Genomic DNA, 16,078 nt, shown 5'->3' with positions numbered 1-16,078 from the left:
GCACTGCTTAGAATTTTCTTGTGGGGGCAGGCTTGTTATTAAATGGAAAAAGAGGAGGGAGAAAGGCACATACATTCTTACTCTTTTAAAAGGATTTTTTGGAAATCCCACACTTCTTATAAATCTCATTGGCTGGGACCTGGTCACCTGACCACACATAGCAGCAAAGGAGGCTGGGAAATGTAGTATTTTTTTTTCAGCCATGGCAACTTACTCAGCTAACTGTTTTTACAGAGAGAAGAGAGAATACTTATCTGCCCCAGGAACTAGCTAAGCCATGGTGGGGGGGTAGGGATGCACTGGGTAGACATCCTAAAGGATGTGCCATCTAAGTTGGGTGCTGAAGGAGACAGTGACACCTCAGGTGGAATGGGGTTGGTTTAGGGAAGGCGAGGGGCGGGGGCTGCACCAGAGATGGGGAAGATGCAGAGACAAAGCATATTCAACCATGCAAAGGTCTCGGGGGGAGAGCAGGCTGGGGAAAGGAGACAGCCAAAGCAAAGCCATTGAGTAAGAGAATAACACTGGTACAGCCGCTCTGGAAAACAGTGTGGAGGTTCCTCAAAAAATTAAAAATAGACCTACCCTATGACCCAGCAGTAGCACTGCTAAGAATTTACCCAAGGGATACAGGAGTACTGATGCATAGGGGCACTTGTACCCCAATGTTTATAGCAGCACTCTCAACAATAGCCAAATTGTGGAAAGAACCTAAATGTCCATCAACTGATTAATGGATAAAGAAGTTGTGGTTTATGTATACAATGGAATACTACCTGGCAATGAGAAAGAATGAAATCTGGCCTTTTGTAGCAACGTGGATGGAACTGGAGAGTGTTATGCTAAGTGAAATAAGTCATACAGAGAAAGATACTGTATGTTTTCACTCTTATGTGGATCCTGAGAAACTTAACAGAAGACCATGGGGGGAGGGGAAGGGGAAAAAAAAGTTAGGGAGGGAGGCAAACCATTAAGAGACTCTTAAAAACTGAGAATAAACTGAGGATTGATGGGGGGTGGGAGGGAGGGGAAAGTGGGTGATGGGCATTGAGGAGGGCACCTGTTGGGATGAGCACTGGGTGTTGTATGGAAACCAATTTGACAATAAATTTCATATTAAAAAAAAGAGAGAGAGAGAATAACAGAAAGAAGGGCAGGGCTGAGGCGCCTGGGTGGCTTAGTCAGTTAAGCATCTGACTTTGGCTCGGGTCACGATCTCACTGTTTGTGAGTTTGAGCCCCGCGTTGGGCTGTGCTGACAGCTCAGAGCCTGGAGCCTGCTTCATGTTCTGTGTCTCCCTCTCTCTCTACCCCTCCCCCATTTGCACTGTGTCTCTCCCTCTTCTCAAACAAACATTAAAAAAATTTTTTTTTTTTTTTAAAGAAAGAAGGGCAGGGCGGCTGGAGCAGAGTAGTAGCCCAGGGCCCAGATCACACATGAAGAGAGTCTGAATTTCACTCTGAGAGTGAGGAGAATCCACCAACAGGGTTAAGCCAGAGGAGGAGGATATGATGAAAGGGTCACTGTGGTTCCTGCACAGACTGGGTGGAGGGGTCAGGAGGCAGACTGCCAGGCAGCCTCCTGGGTGAGATCCGGTTACTGAACATGGAAAGCACTTTGGAAAGGTAAGCATGGAGTTCAAATGTAAGGTACAGTGATGTGTGCATGTGCTTGTCCTCAGCATCCCTGAGAAGCCAGCATCATCTATCCCTCTCACTGGGGACAGCCAGACTGACTCTGACATCCTGGCATTCATCAAGGCCAGACAGAGCATTCTGCAGAAGAAATGTAAGTACACCTTCCTCCTCCTCCAGGGTCACAGGTCACCCAGCTCTGCTCACCAACGCTTGAGGGAGGTAAGGGGGAAGGCCAGAGTGAGAAGTGAGCTTCCTGTATATTCCTGAAACCACAGGACTGAACTTGTGGTCCCTTCACAATGTGCCTGGCCTCTGCTTCCTCCTGGAAAAAAGCTCCAGAAGACAGCATCACGAACACCAAGACAGACCCAAGGGGGTGGCAGGCCCAGGTGCTCTCGCCTTGCTTGGCAAAGCTTCCCTTCCTCCTCCGGATCTCCAGCTCCCTTTGTTCTGTGTCCCCAAAGCCATCTCTCCTTTGTCCAGCCTTCTCCATACGGGAAGGGGCAGAGTGATGGTTTGGTAACTTGAATTCCTAGCTAGAAATATCACTCTCCTATTGGAGCATGGTTCTTGCCAATGAGTTGTAGACGTAAATACCACTTGAAAGCTCAGGCCTGAGGACCCCTTTAACAGTTACAGAAGGAATACTTGTGGTGTTCCAGACAACAGGAAGAAGCAGAGAAGGCCCTTCCTGGCCTTTGCCACCCACCTCCCCCATCTTCCTCCTGGAAGCTGCCCCCTGCTATGGACAGGCCTTCTCTTCTCCTGCCTCCTTCTCCCCCCGAGACCCACGGCGATAAGACCCAAGACCCCTTACGCTGGCCCCTCGCATTTAACCTCGTCCCAGTAAGCCAAAGGCTACCAGGCAGGTTGAGTGTTGCTTTCCCATGTCAACGCCTTGGTGGATGAAATGGCAGGCTCAGATCCTATAATGACTGACACCTGCTGCAAGAAGCCCACAGTCAGTTTCATGGCCAACTGTCTGCAGCTGAGACACTAGCGGTTCTGCACACGGGGATGGAACATGAACATTCCAAGTAAAGGATGGCCTTCCATGGCGTTCTGGGGTGGGGGGAGAGACAGAGAACACACCCACAAATAGAGACCATTTGAGGTGCTGGTAAGCGCTATGAAATAGCTAAAATCTATAATGTGGTAGAGAGCCACAGGGAAGACTGCCATTAAGTGGGGCGGGGGCGGGGGCTCCCTGGGGAGGGGAACCTTGAACTAGTAGCTGAATAGTGAGAATGGAGTGTCCATGCAGTGTCCTGTGAGCAAGCATTCCAAGCGGAAGGAGTAGAAAGTGAACAGCCCTGGAGGGAGCTTTGCTTGGTCACAGGGTGGGAAGGAGGCCAGAGTCACTTAAGGGCTCAGCTCGAGAACAGGAGCCAAATGAACAGGCCTTGTGGGCGAGGGTAAGGGGCTTGGCTTCTATTCCTGATGTAGTGGGAAACTCACTGAAGAATTTAAGCCATGGTGCGATGTGGTCTGACCGAAACTTTGGCAAGCTGACTCTGGCCGTTGTACACAGCAGAGGTTGTAGAGGCCCGGGATTAGCACAGTCATCTGGCTCCTGGGGAGGTCCAGGCAAGGGGTGAGGGTAGCCTGGACCTAGTGGCAGATCGGACGTGAGTCGTGAGGGCAAAGAGAGCCAGAAGGGCTCATGGGCACCTGTTCTGAGCAGCTAACAGGATGGGGATGCCATCAGCAGGAAGGCAGGGCGGAGTGGACACCAGAGGGAAGTTGCTAGGGGAATTCAGATTTCCGGCTGGCCCATTCAAGTTTCAGTAGCCCTTTGAGATCTCAGAGGAGATAAGTAGGCCCCTGAACACGAGTCTGGAGCTCAGCGGCAAGGTCTGAATGCACTGGGTGGAATCCCTGTTGAGGAGAGTAAATAGGATTATTCTAATCGCTGACACAGACCCTTGGGGCACTCTGACATTTGGGGGTAAGCAGGAAGATCTCACCAAAGCTACTGAGAAGGCTCAGCCAGGGGGAGAGAAGAGACAGCAGGGGAGCGAGTGTGGCCTCAGGCAGGCCTGCAGGGGAACGTGGTCCAGGGGAGAGGGGTGGTAGAGCCCAGGGCTGCTGGAAGGCTAAGCAAGAATGGGATGCTGCCTGGTGGCCACTTTGCATGTCATGATGGCCCTGGACAAGTGCCCTGTGGACGGGGACCTGGGAGAATAAAGGGGCCATTGCGGTGGTTGAGGAAAGAAAAGAAGGAGCAAAAGTAGAGATAGTGAGTGGGGACAGCTGACCCAAGGGCTTGGCTGGGAGGAGGGGCAGTCGGGAGGCTGGGGCTGAAGGGAGGCAGTGGTTGTGAAGACCCACTTACGTGCTGAGAGGAATGGTCCGGGAGAAGAAAGGAGGCTGATGGTAGGGAAAAGAGGGCCAAGCCTGCAGGGGAAACTCTTGGAGGAAGGAGAGGGCATGGCGTCCAGAACATATGTGGAGGAAGAAACCCTCTCCTGGAACAAATGCATTGAAATCAGCCATCATCCATCCCTTTAAGAAGTCTACACATCAGCAACATTGTTCGGTTGTGTTTACCCAGGTTTTGCCCACGTAAAGACACTATTTCCAACCCTCTCTGACAAGAAGAGGCATAAACCCAAGGTCTATGTCAAGATGGCGTCCTCCTGCTAATGCCATTGCCCAGATGGTACAGAAAACTGTACTGAAAGATGGGGTGCTGCGAGTGTACAGAGCCAAGAGTCTGATCCCCCTTTTGACAGGAGGGGAAACTGAGGCACACAGAGGCTGAATAACTTGCCCAGCTAACAAATGGCAGAGCTAGGATAACCCAGCTTTTCTGTGCTGTCTCCAGTTGGCCATGCTGTCTTGAAAAGTCACTCTGTGGTCGGTCGGGTGTTTGTCTCTTGGCCTCTACCCACCCTGCAGCTGGGAGCTTTGTTCTCCAAACAAAGAGCAGCCTGGAAGTAATTCATCAAAACAAAAGTTCAAGGGTTCAATTTTTATTCTCAAGGGGAGAAAAAATAATCTTGGGTTCTTAGTGGTTGTGTGGCTGCAAAGGAAGCTGAAGAAGGGTGACAAGAGTTCCACCAGGTCAGGGCCAGAGGGCCAGCAGGTGCGGCCTCCCCCAACGTGCGGCAGATGGCCAGGCCCCACCACGCAGCACTTTCCACACAGCCCACTTATCAGGCCTCCCTGTCAGGCAAACATGCAGGCCGGGCCCCAGGCACCTTCCCCAGCCAAAGCAAACACTTCCCTCTCCCCTGCCCTGGGCTCCCTCTGCTCTTAATTTAGTGGCGCTGTCTGTCTGGGCTTCTTCAGGAGTGCTCATTATGGGGAATTTGTGACTATCAGCCTAAGAGCAGGAGCCCAGAGAGGGTGATTTAACGTAAGCCTCGCCCGCCGCCTCACACACTTCACCAAGGGCCAGGATGAATCTAGTTGATTTAGGATTCATGGAAAAGCTGTGGAACGTTTAAATCCCTGCCAGGGGCACGTGTGGACAGGTATATATCCCCCGTATGGGGCGTTCGTCATCCACGGTGTCAAATCTGCTGTTTCCAACTGCCAAGGATGGCTTTAAAATCTGAGAAAATGAGGTTAACCCCTTTCTAGAGTGCTTTTTAATAAAACCTTCCTTAATCCCTGAGTTTGGAAGTGTTTCCATCTGGACAGGAACCTTGGTGTGACCCCCTTGCCCTCTTCTCCAGCCGGGGCCAGGCGGAGCCTCTGCGGAGTGCCTCAGAGGCCCCTGCCAGCCTGGACTCCGCTGTCCCCACTGCGAGAAACCCTCCAGCTCCCCACCGGGCAGGATCCATCCCAGGAAAATGGAAAGGCCCCAGAACTGGGAGGGAGGAGGCCTAAACGCGGGGCTCCTTGACTCAGCGCTGTGGGCCTTAGGCAGGTCACTGCCCCCGCCTTCACACATCTGCCACGTTCAGATTCCCCCTTCGTCAAGGTGGCCAGCCTCTCCTGAGATAATGTCCATAAAAGTCCCTCATAAACAGCCAAGCGCCAGGGAGCTGTTAGTGGGGAAACTGGCCTCTGGTGGGAACTGGCCCAACAGGGTGAGGAGTGATTTCCTTTCAATGGTTTCTCTGTAGCCGTACCCTCCAGTCTGGGAACCTACCGTCACAAAATCCCAGTGCAGACTGACAGCTCCATTGCCTCACTGGGGTTCGTCAAGTAAAGAAATGGCACCTTTTCTGTGGGGTTGAGGTCTGGGTCTGTGGGGCACTCAGTCCTGCTCTGTGGCGCTCCTTCTCAGCCCCGCCCCTGCCCCGGTCACCACTGCAGGCAAGCGTATGTGGGATGCAGTGACAGTCCAGGGCGGGAGCCGGCTCAGACCCTCTGCTCCTCACCACTGGCAGTGCTAACCCATCCTGGCCCAGGCTGTGCATCAGCGGTGCAGGGGAAACACCGGAGCCACGACATGCTCAGCGGCCCCATGCCTGCTGGTCCCCAGGACCTGCCCTCACCGTCCTTGGAACAGAGAGCCCACAAAGCAGTGGGTTTCAGCCCTGGCTCTTCATTGGTGTCACCTGGTCCCCTACCACCACCACCACGAGATTCTGATTTAATCTGTCCTGGGAGTGGCCTGGGATTTCTAAAGGTCCCCCCACCCCCAGGGGTTTCCAGTGCTCAGCAGAGCTGGGAACCGTGGGTCCAGAGTGACTGGAACACATCCCCTTCACATGCACTGGTGTGCCTGGTGTCCTTCCTTCCCGCTCTAAGATTCATCTAGAACAGCTAGGAATGTCTGAAAAGTAAGGACCATCTTCACTTAATTAAACAGCCTGGGGTCTTGCACTCAGAGTTAGATCTGAAGGACCAAGGGCTCGTAGCCTTGAATCGTTTTCAACCTCTCCCTCGCTGCCACCTCCCACATTCAGTGCAGCACGGAGATTTACTGGTTCTCCCTCAGCGACATCAGGCAGACCATGCCCACACTCCCCACCCGCTGCCAGGTCCCCGTGCCCACACGCAGATGGCCGCGGCCACCCCACTCCTCAATCTCTCTGCCCCCTGCAGGTGTCTTAAACAGTGTTCCCAAGCCCTTCTGCTCTAATTATGAGAGCCAGACTTCAAGCAAATTAAATACGTCACTCATACCATTTCTTCTCACACGTTAATGTGCCAGTAAATCCAGGGGTTTTGTTAAAGTGCAGATTCTGGTCCTGGAAGTCTGGGTAGGGTCTTAGATTCGGCACTTCTTAACAAGCTCCCTGGAGATGCCAATGCTGCTGATCCACGGAGCACACTCGGAGAAGCAAGGAGCCCTGCCAGCCACCTTTCTTCTACCAGATACCTCATCTGCTCCGTCCACCTGGGTATTTGGAAAGTAAGGCCCAGAGAACCAACACGATTTGCCCAGTCGCACCACAGGTTGGGGACCATGCTGGCTAGTCCTCAGGGGCCCTTCTCCCTCCCTGTCCAGCTGTGGCAGGTGACAGGATGGGCCGTGGTGGTCAGGCGGAATATAATGAATAGAAGGACCAAAAAGAGAATCTCTTGGAGAATTTGGTAGGGATGTCAGTGGGGCTGGACAATGACTGTTGGTCCTGGCTCAGGGAGACGGCAAAGGAGGCTGCGTCCTTCATTGCTGGGGGAATAAATGCAGCCCCCAGGAATCCGGGCACTGAGACTCAAGGGGAGTGGCCCGCCGCCGCCTCCCCATGCGCTTCAGTCAGGGACAAATCAGTGCCCCCACGCACAGCCTAACCAAGACATCCTGTCTCCTTTCAGGTTTCCAGTAAGCATCCGGCCGTGCACTGTGGTAGCAAGAATGGAGTACAGATGAAGGAAGGCATCTCTTCTCACTCGCCCTGGCTTCAGATGTGATCTGTGGGCTGCTGGGAGCAACTAGTGATTTGGGTTCCCATAGAGGGGGCCGTGTTTCCTTAAGGATGGTGTCCTGGAGGCTGCCAGTGAGGCTGGGGCCAGGGCTTCTGGCACCATCCTTGCTGTGGGTACTGGGGCTGTTGGCCGGACCAGGCAATGCCGGGGTACTAGTGGTTATATAAGGGCTTCTGCTCACTCTTGTAGTGGCCGATTTTAAACCTTGGAGATTGTGAAATAGTACCATCATAATGCAGTGGCAGGGGAGGCTCATGCTGGTAGAATACGGGAGAAATGATCATCTGTTATTTTTAGCTACCTACCAGCCCGCTCTCTGCCCTACCCCCTGGTTTAGGAGCCCAGGAATGGCTGGGGCAAGCCAGGCAGGACGTTGGAGCCAAAGACAAAGCAGTGGAGTGCAAAGCATCTTGATGGCCAGTCCTGATCTCCCAAACCAAACCTTGTGCCATCACCCTCATGGCCCAGATGATCCATAGGCAGTGCCTGAATCAGCCGTATTTCTAAAGAGTCACCCACCCTGCAGGGTCCAAGGACATCGTTGCACCCTAGGAGCTGTGGATGGCTCCCAGGAGCTCTGCAGAGAGCTTGAGAGGCGCGGTGTGGGCACCTTGGGCCTCACACCCTCACCCAGCCTCTTGGGGCTCTGCATGACTTGGGCTCAAACTCCCCGCTCCCACCGGGAAAACAGAGCTGCCAGGGGCTTGCCTCAGTGAGCCCTTGCAGCACTCTGGGGCCTGGCTGCATGATACAGACCCAGGGGAGGGTGGGCCAGCCCTCAGGAGGCCCTCAGAGGGCGAGGGCAGCAAGGTCCCAAGCCAGCAGTAGGCGGGGAGAGGTGTGGAGTGGGGAGAGGATGGACATCTGAAATGAAGCTGAGTAAAAGTGTTTGTCTACCATTCCTGCTATCTCTGTCCTATGAATACAGGACCTGCCGCCCTGGAAAGAGAGCAGAGAGAAAATACATTAAATTGGCTTGCTGTCCCCCCTGCCCAGGACTGGGTAAAAGGATCATTCGAGAGAAGGTAGATGGTCCCATTTCAAAGCCAGGCAGGCCATACAGCCCCTCCAATCCACACCCTCACTGATAATATTAGAAACCCTGAAGCAAAGGGGGGGTGGGGCTGGCTTCTAAGGGCTTGTTAGTGGCAAATGTCCCCTCCTCGGGGGCTTTCCCTGACCGCCCAACTAGAGCCACCCCCTAGTTGCTCTCTATCCCATTTCTCTGTTTTATTTTCCTCATCACCGCCTGACATATCATCTTTCTTTATTTGCTTATTTTTTTATGGCCTGCAACCCCTCCCCCAAGACTAAAAGCTCCATGACAACAAGGACCTACATGTCTTGCTCATCACTATGTCCCCAGCGCAAGTTGGCATTGAGTAAAATACCCTTTCAGTTAATGAGTGGCAGAGACAGAACCCAGACTTCTTGGGCTAGCATCTGGCCCATGCCTTTACTCTGGCTCTGTGACTGAGGCCCATCGGGCAGGGTCCAGCCTCCCTGGCCCTCACAGTCCTGCGGCACATAGTAAGTCCTCAATAAAGTCTGTAGGACCCAGGAAGACCAAAACAGAGCCCTTACAGCCAGATCCTAGAAGCCTCCCCGAGTGCCCAGGGCACACGTGTAACACAGACACCCAGTCTCAAGAGCCCTGAGGCAGCATGGAGTTGGCCAGAGTCTTTGGAGACAGCCTCAGTGTGCCTGGCACACCTTAGTGCCCTCGGCCCTCTAGAGCTGGTTAGAGTCTATTGACTTTAGATCTCCTGCTGAGAACTTATCTCCTGGATCCAAAGGCCTTATTGACAGAGATGTGTGGTGTGGGCCCATGCGGGGTGTGAACCCGCCTTCTGCAGCAATCACTGAAGGCAGGAGAGGAAATGAAGAAGAGAGAAAAACAGACAGCTGGGCCATGGTGTCTTGCCGAGAGAGCCGTATACCAAGTGTGTACAGCAACTGGAGAGGGACACCCCCCCCCAAATGTCCCTTCCCAATGGCAGCTGGGCCTTTGATGTGGACGCATGCTTGACCACAGTGCATCTTCCACAAAGTTCACTGGCCTTTAAGATGGGAGAAATGGATGCAATGCTCTGAAAAGACTCTCCAGCAATCCTGAGCTCAGTGGGGCATGTGAGTTCACTCCAGGCCAAACTGTAGAGCTTTCCAAAACATCTTCTGGAAAGCAGCCTGGCCAGTGACTCCAGCCCAGTCCCTACTAGAATTCAATTTGCTCTGCTATTCACTTGACAGGAGATGTTAGGAGGACAGTTTAGAATGTGGCTTGCTCAGATCCTGCTACAAGGGATTTTTAGGAAGCAGATACAGAAACTGTGGTAGATTGAATAACCAGTCTTAAGACTTTGCCCCCTGAAATAGAATTATACATCCAAAGCTTTGCCATAGCCTCATGGCGGTAGGGTATTCTTTCCTACCCCTTAAATTTGGGCTTGGCTCTGTGACTTGCCTTGGTCAATGGGATGTTAGCAGACATGATACAAGCGGAGGCTTGACATGAGCCTGCATGCTCGGGCTCTCCTCTCACACTCCAGGGATCTGCCTTGAGAAGAACATGCCCTGGATAGGTGTGCCCCTTCAGCCTAGATCCCAGAACATACAGAGAGCAGATCTGAGCCCAGCCTACAGCCTGGAGCCAAGGCCAGCAAACCTGTAGCCTGGAGCAGAGCCGTCCCATCAAGTCCAGCCCACACCAGCTGAACCCTGGCTGATCCAAAGACCCAAAATCATGAGAATAAATGTTTGTTGTCATAAGCCACTAAGCCTTGGGGTGATTTGTCATGAAGCATTAACTGTAGCCACAGCTAACAGATACAGATATTGAAACCCAGAGATGGTATATGACTAGATGCAGAATTTCTCAGAGTTCACTCTTTCCGTCCACGCTGCCTACTGAAAGGGCACTTGAGAGAACACTGTATATGAAAAAGTAGGACCACCACTTACGGCCATGATAGAGCAACACGGACATGATTTACCCTCCTGATTTAAATAACTGAAAATTAGACAAAATGTATAAGACAATAAAACACTGGGAAAAGGCAGTACAGGACACTAACCCCCAAGAGAAGGGAAACAAGTGAGGTGAGCCCTATGATTGCCCCAACTTACAGCTTCTCACAGTACTTAGGCTGCAGTCCTGGAAGCGAGCACCAGGTGGCGCCCAGTGGTTTCCCTAGTTAAGGAATTGGAGCCTATAGTCCAGGGAGGCCAAGGGGGCTTCCATTGGCAAGGCCAAGTACAAGAGGTGAGTGAGCTGCAGAGTGCGGACACACTGCGGAGATCTCCAGAGGGTTCTCTCAAGTCTTCAGCCAACTGCTGGGCGAGACACGTGGGTGAAGAAATCACTCAAGGCTGGAGAAAGAACCACCAGAAAGGAGCTAGTAGAAAAATTTCCAGAAATAACACAGGGTTGGGAGTACTCCCAACAGCCACAGTGGAGAAACCTTCTCACAAAAAAAGTCACTGAACAGAAAACACATAAGGTATTTATGTGTGGCATACATTTGGAAGTGGCACCAAATTAGCCAGAGATCAAAGCTATTCCGGTCCCGCCTAACAAAATCTAAAAAGTAAGCATCAAAAGAGTCAAACTGCTTTCAGTGAGTTTCCAAACAGAGCTCAAAAACATTTAAAGGAATAAAAAAAGAATCTAACATCTAACAATATAGAAGGGGCACCCAGTAGAAGTTACCAAGGATGCAAAGAAGCAGGAAAACATGGCTTGTAGGAGAAAAACCAATTCAGAGAAATAGAAACAAATAGAAACAGATGATTGAATACGTAGACAGGGACTGTTTTTTAATGCAATGGGTGTATGTTTAAAATACAGGCAAGGGGTGCATGGGTGACTCCGGTACGTGGGTGACTCAGTCTGCTAAGTGTCTGACTCTTGATTTTGGCTCAGGTCATGATCTCAAGGTTCGTGAGATCCTGAGATCAAGCCCCGTGGGCTCTGCGCTGACAGCACAGAATTCTCTCTCTCCCTCTCTCTCTGCCCCTTCCCCTCTCTGTTTCAAAATAAATAAACTTTTAAAACATATGTGTAGGCAGAAATATTCCCCTTGCAATTCCTCAAATGTAAACATGACTCTTCCATCTGGTCATTCTTTTAACAAGGATGTACCATCCACTGTGCTAAGTTCTGGTGACTCAGAGGTGACCAAGACAGAGAAAGTGCCAATCGTCTCATTCTAGGGATGCCTGGGTAGCTCAGTCAGTTGGGAGTCCAACTTGGGCTCAAGTCCTGATCTTGTGGTTCATGAGTTCGAGCCCCGCATCTGTCTCTGTGCTGACAGCTCAGAGCCCGGAGCCTGCTTCAGATTCTGTGTCTCCCTCTCTCTCTGTCCCTCCCCTGCTCACACTCTGTCTCTCTTTCTCTGAAAAATAAATAAACATTAAAAATTTTTTTTAAAAAAAGAACTTACATTCTAATTGGGGAGATGGACAAAAAACAAATAAACAAGGGAATCTGAGCTAAGATGGAGTTGGGGTGGGATAGGATGGGCCTGGGCTCACTGTCAAGGTGGATAAGAGTGTGAGAGCCGGGGCATGGCACAGAGAGGAAGGGGGGAGAGGCAGGTTTACAACTAGAATGGTGGGCCAGGGATTCAATGAGGTGAAGAGGCGTGGGGCTGAGAGGTCGAATAGGAACACGGAGTACAGCAAATAGGAGACTTGGGGGATGTGAGTCATCTAAGAATATGGGGGGAGAGAGTATTTCAAGACATGTGTCCAAGGGTCTGCTGGGGTGATAAGGCAGAGGAGATGTGGAAAGGTTGGCCGTGAATGTTGGAAGTTGACAATGTATGGGTAAAATGTGGGAGGAGGAAATAGCATTTCCTTTAACACAGGTTCCTTCTCCTGTGTGGAAAATGGCTTCTGGCTATGTGGCCCCGGATGCTTCTGTCAGGACAAGGAGGGAGGCAGCAAGCTTTTTTAGGGTCAACTGCTTTATTTGGGTTTCTATGGCCAACTGCCAGTAAGCAGGGCTGAGCCCATTTTATGTGCATTGAGGGGGAACTCAGAGCAAGGAGCAAACAGAAAGCTGGTTAGGGATCCCTCCCTCTCACTTCCCTCAACTCCTCAACTTGAGAAGGCAGCCCTTCCCCAGACCAGCCCCCTCCCCCCTGCACTCCCAGTTCCAGGTGTGACGATCAATGCACGATCAATGCACCGACCGACCGGTGCAGCATTTCCTTCATGACATTGCTCGGGACTGGACCACCAGAATGGTGCTGACCTGCTGACTTAAGTGACTCTCACATAGGAAAAGTACCAGACATAGCACAAAGAATCTTCGCATGTACTGAATGGACAACAAACAAATCCACGAGTACCTGTTGTCTACAACATTCTAAATCTTCACCAGTAACCATTACACCTCAGATGGACTCATGAATTTGGTGCAGTTTTAATCAAATTGCTTATATAGACAGGAGCTCACAAAAAATGTTTGCCAGGATCCCACACAGTCAGCAGCAGCCCTGGCCTTTTCTACACTCTCAGTTTCTCTGTTCACTTCATCTCCCAGGCCCTGGGAAGGCTCTGCTGCTCCTTGGGGCCAAGATAGACTGTATCCTGATCAACACCCCACATCTACATCCTGGTCCATGTGTTCCCAAGTTTATTGCTGCTTTTGCCTCAGTGCATCTTGCAGCTCTGGGTTTTTCCATAGTCTGCACACATAAGGAAGCATAAGGGCTTCTTTAATAAAGGGTGTCTAATGGATCCTTTAACAATCCCCTTGCCTTTTTCAAATTTAGTGGCCATCACAAGAGAGAGGCATGATCTCCCCACTCCTATTGTCTCCCAAAGGTATTTGTCTGACAAGCTGAACGATTCCTTCATTAACTTCCACAGATGAGCTCTTTCCTTGCAGGATTTACAAACCACAATGACACAGAAAACTACTAATGACTTAGTTATAGAACTAAGAGTCTGACAGACACTGGCTGTGTCCTGCCCATGTCCCCCAGCCCACCTGGAGGTCCCACGTAGCTTTGGTGAACAGTTGTCATCCACATCAACAGCTTCCTGTCTCAAGTATCCGTCTGTCTCTACCCGAAGGTCCTCTTCCCCCATAGGAACACTCTAGGTCCATTGGCAAGGCAGGCCAGCAGCGCAAGAGTTAAGCTCTCCTGGAGCAAATCCTCAACTAATGAGGGGCAGGCGCTGGTGGACAAACACCCCCAGCTTCCTTGCCCCGCCAAGGACAACTCTGAGGTGTGCCCCACACAGCCTCCCAGAGGTCCTGGTGGGGCTGAGCCCCAGGTGCCCACGGCAGACGCCTGTTCAAAAACTCACCTTGTATTGACTGCCCCCCTCCCCTGTCTCTCGTCCCCACTCTCTTGGGATGGGTTCCTGGAACCACTTCCCACATGAACTACTCACACCCAAATTTTGCCTCAGAGTCCACTCTGAGGTAAATCCGATTTAAGCGAGGGCATCTATTTCAGAATCACGAGTCGGGGGTGGGGGTGGGGGGGCTCTTGCATCCAAGCCCTCAAAGTGGGAGCCCCATCCCCCACTTCAACCAGAGCCCTTCTCTTCACAGTGCCCATCCTGGGGTGCAGGGAAAGAGTTCATGTGAGAAACGAATCCTACTGCTCAAAAAACAACAACAACAACAGAAAAAACAATGGAAAATCGGAACAAGGTCAATACCAGGTGTGTTTGTTTGCTTAAAGCCTTTCCCTCAAATCACCCCTCAGCCTTCTCCCTCCTCTCTTCTGGCCACACAGTTGGAGGTCACAGTCCTCTCTGGCCACGAGGACAGAGACCTATACAAACCCGTGCCACCCCTGCCTCCACACAGGATGCTCTCCCGCACGCTTCACTGTGGGGACACGTCCAGGAGCCCAGACGACCATATGCAGAACTTGTCGCTTGGGCCCATGGTGCTGCCAATCATTGGGGCTCAGGGCAGCAGGGTCTGAAACCACGGCTCCTTTTTTCCACTTGCCCTTTTCCCTGCAAGGGATGTACCCGGGGCAGGTGGGCCTTATCTTCTCTCTTTGGTTCCGGTTTGGAACGTGCCCTTTTTCATTTGTGCGGATATGTGTCTATTGAGTGACTCCCTAAGTGAATACCGATGTTGGTTGGTGGGGTGGCAACCTGTCCTTTTCCTTATCTCAGGGCTCATCCAGATGGAAAGAGGCCCATGCCCAGCTGCTCTGTTTACTCTGCATTCTCTCCCCATTGTACACGAAATTGATCTGAGAGGGGTTTTGTTTTTCTTCTTTTTCCTCCAATCTCCTTATTAGTTCAGCCTCAGAAAGTCCCTTATCACTTGCCGGATGTCAGGCCACACTCTGCCATCAGGCCTGGCCATGTTAGACTCTCCATTAATTGATTTTGCCCTCCCCACTTGGAAGCACAAATTGGCTCTGCCCATTAGCAGCAATAATTCCCTGAAAGGGATTATAAATCATGCCCTGTGTCCATCAGTTACTCACAGCGGAGCAGTGCCCCCGTGGGGTGGGAGATGGAGTGTTTGATGGGCAGGGGAGGTCCCCACAGTCAAGCAGATTCTCTCCTAAACCTGACCAAATGAGGCCACAGCCGACTGGAGTCACTACAATAGGCCCCAGCACAGAGGGTTCCATTGGCATGTATTGAGTGAGTCAAGGTGGGGAGAAAGAGGGCTGCCTCTGTGGTGCAGGATGACCTCGTGACTTGACCCCCGCCCACCAATTCCACCATTATGTTACCACTCTCTGGCTCTGTGGGATTGGGGTTTTCATAAGTACACCCCCGCCCCTACACACACACACACACACACACACACACACTAAAATGGAAGTGCTCCTGAGAAGGACTCATCCTAAACTCTAGTCAAGTCTTTGGGGGTCCATGAAAAGTGAACGTGAGAACAGGAGACGAGGGGCACAACCAGAGGAGAGCTGAGGAAGGAGCCTCAGAGGGGAGAGTGAGCAGCGAGGACGGGGGAGGACAACAGGCACACAGGAGGTTCTCAATAGGTAGGCCATAAGTGAAGGCAGTGTCTTCACCCTAGAGAACCTGCCAGGACCTGGGTGGGGGGGCTCCAGTTAAGGGCTAACCCAGCCCTCCTTCCACCTCAACATGTCAGAGACAGAGCTCTGGCCCCCAGCGCCCACCCCTTTCTCCCATACAGACAGTCCATACTCTTCCCTTGATTTCCTTCCACCTTGGAACCACCACCATTGCCTGTGGACAGCGTCCAGACCCGTGGAGGATACTTGGGCTGAAGAAGTTACTAAGACCTGCCTGAGATTCCCCCAGATGTCAATGGATGAGCTTTCTAAATGATACACAACAGAACTCTTCACACATTGAGCTTCTCTAGGGCAATAAAATAGGATTTGATTATTACGCAGCCCTGCAGGTGTAACTACAAACCCAAGCTTAAAGCCAGGAAGTAGCAAGTCTGTGATGATAAGATGGTAGTCAACCTGTGTGGTCCCATCTCTCCAGACCATAAAGAAAAACCGGTCAGGGGTGAGTTTGGGGAGTCTTGATGCTTCCTTCCTCCTCCAAGACAAGCCCACATCCCAGCCACGGTGCTATCTGGGAAAGCTCTGGGTATAGAAGAGCCTTGTATGGGGTAGCTCGAG

General features: G+C 51.7%; 1 protein-coding gene across 3 annotated transcripts in view; it reads left to right on the top strand.

Moving 5' to 3' along the window:
• Positions 1-10,195, top strand: part of KIF6 (kinesin family member 6) — a 386,512-nt gene extending 376,317 nt beyond the window's left edge. For all 3 annotated transcript variants that reach the window (XM_047860796.1, XM_047860795.1, XM_047860799.1), the window contains 2 exons: positions 1,682-1,788; positions 7,356-10,195. In XM_047860796.1, coding sequence (XP_047716752.1) covers positions 1,682-1,788; positions 7,356-7,366 — 118 coding nt within the window. In that variant the 3' untranslated portion in view covers positions 7,367-10,195. The remainder of the gene's footprint in view (positions 1-1,681; positions 1,789-7,355) is intronic.
• The last annotated feature ends 5,883 nt before the right edge of the window (positions 10,196-16,078 follow it).

Source organism: Prionailurus viverrinus, chromosome B2 (genome assembly GCF_022837055.1).
Source record: "Prionailurus viverrinus isolate Anna chromosome B2, UM_Priviv_1.0, whole genome shotgun sequence".
Taxonomy (NCBI): Eukaryota; Metazoa; Chordata; class Mammalia; order Carnivora; family Felidae; genus Prionailurus; species Prionailurus viverrinus.
The sequence above is the reverse complement of the archived record's forward strand: the minus strand, read 5'-3'. Positions and strand labels throughout refer to the sequence as shown.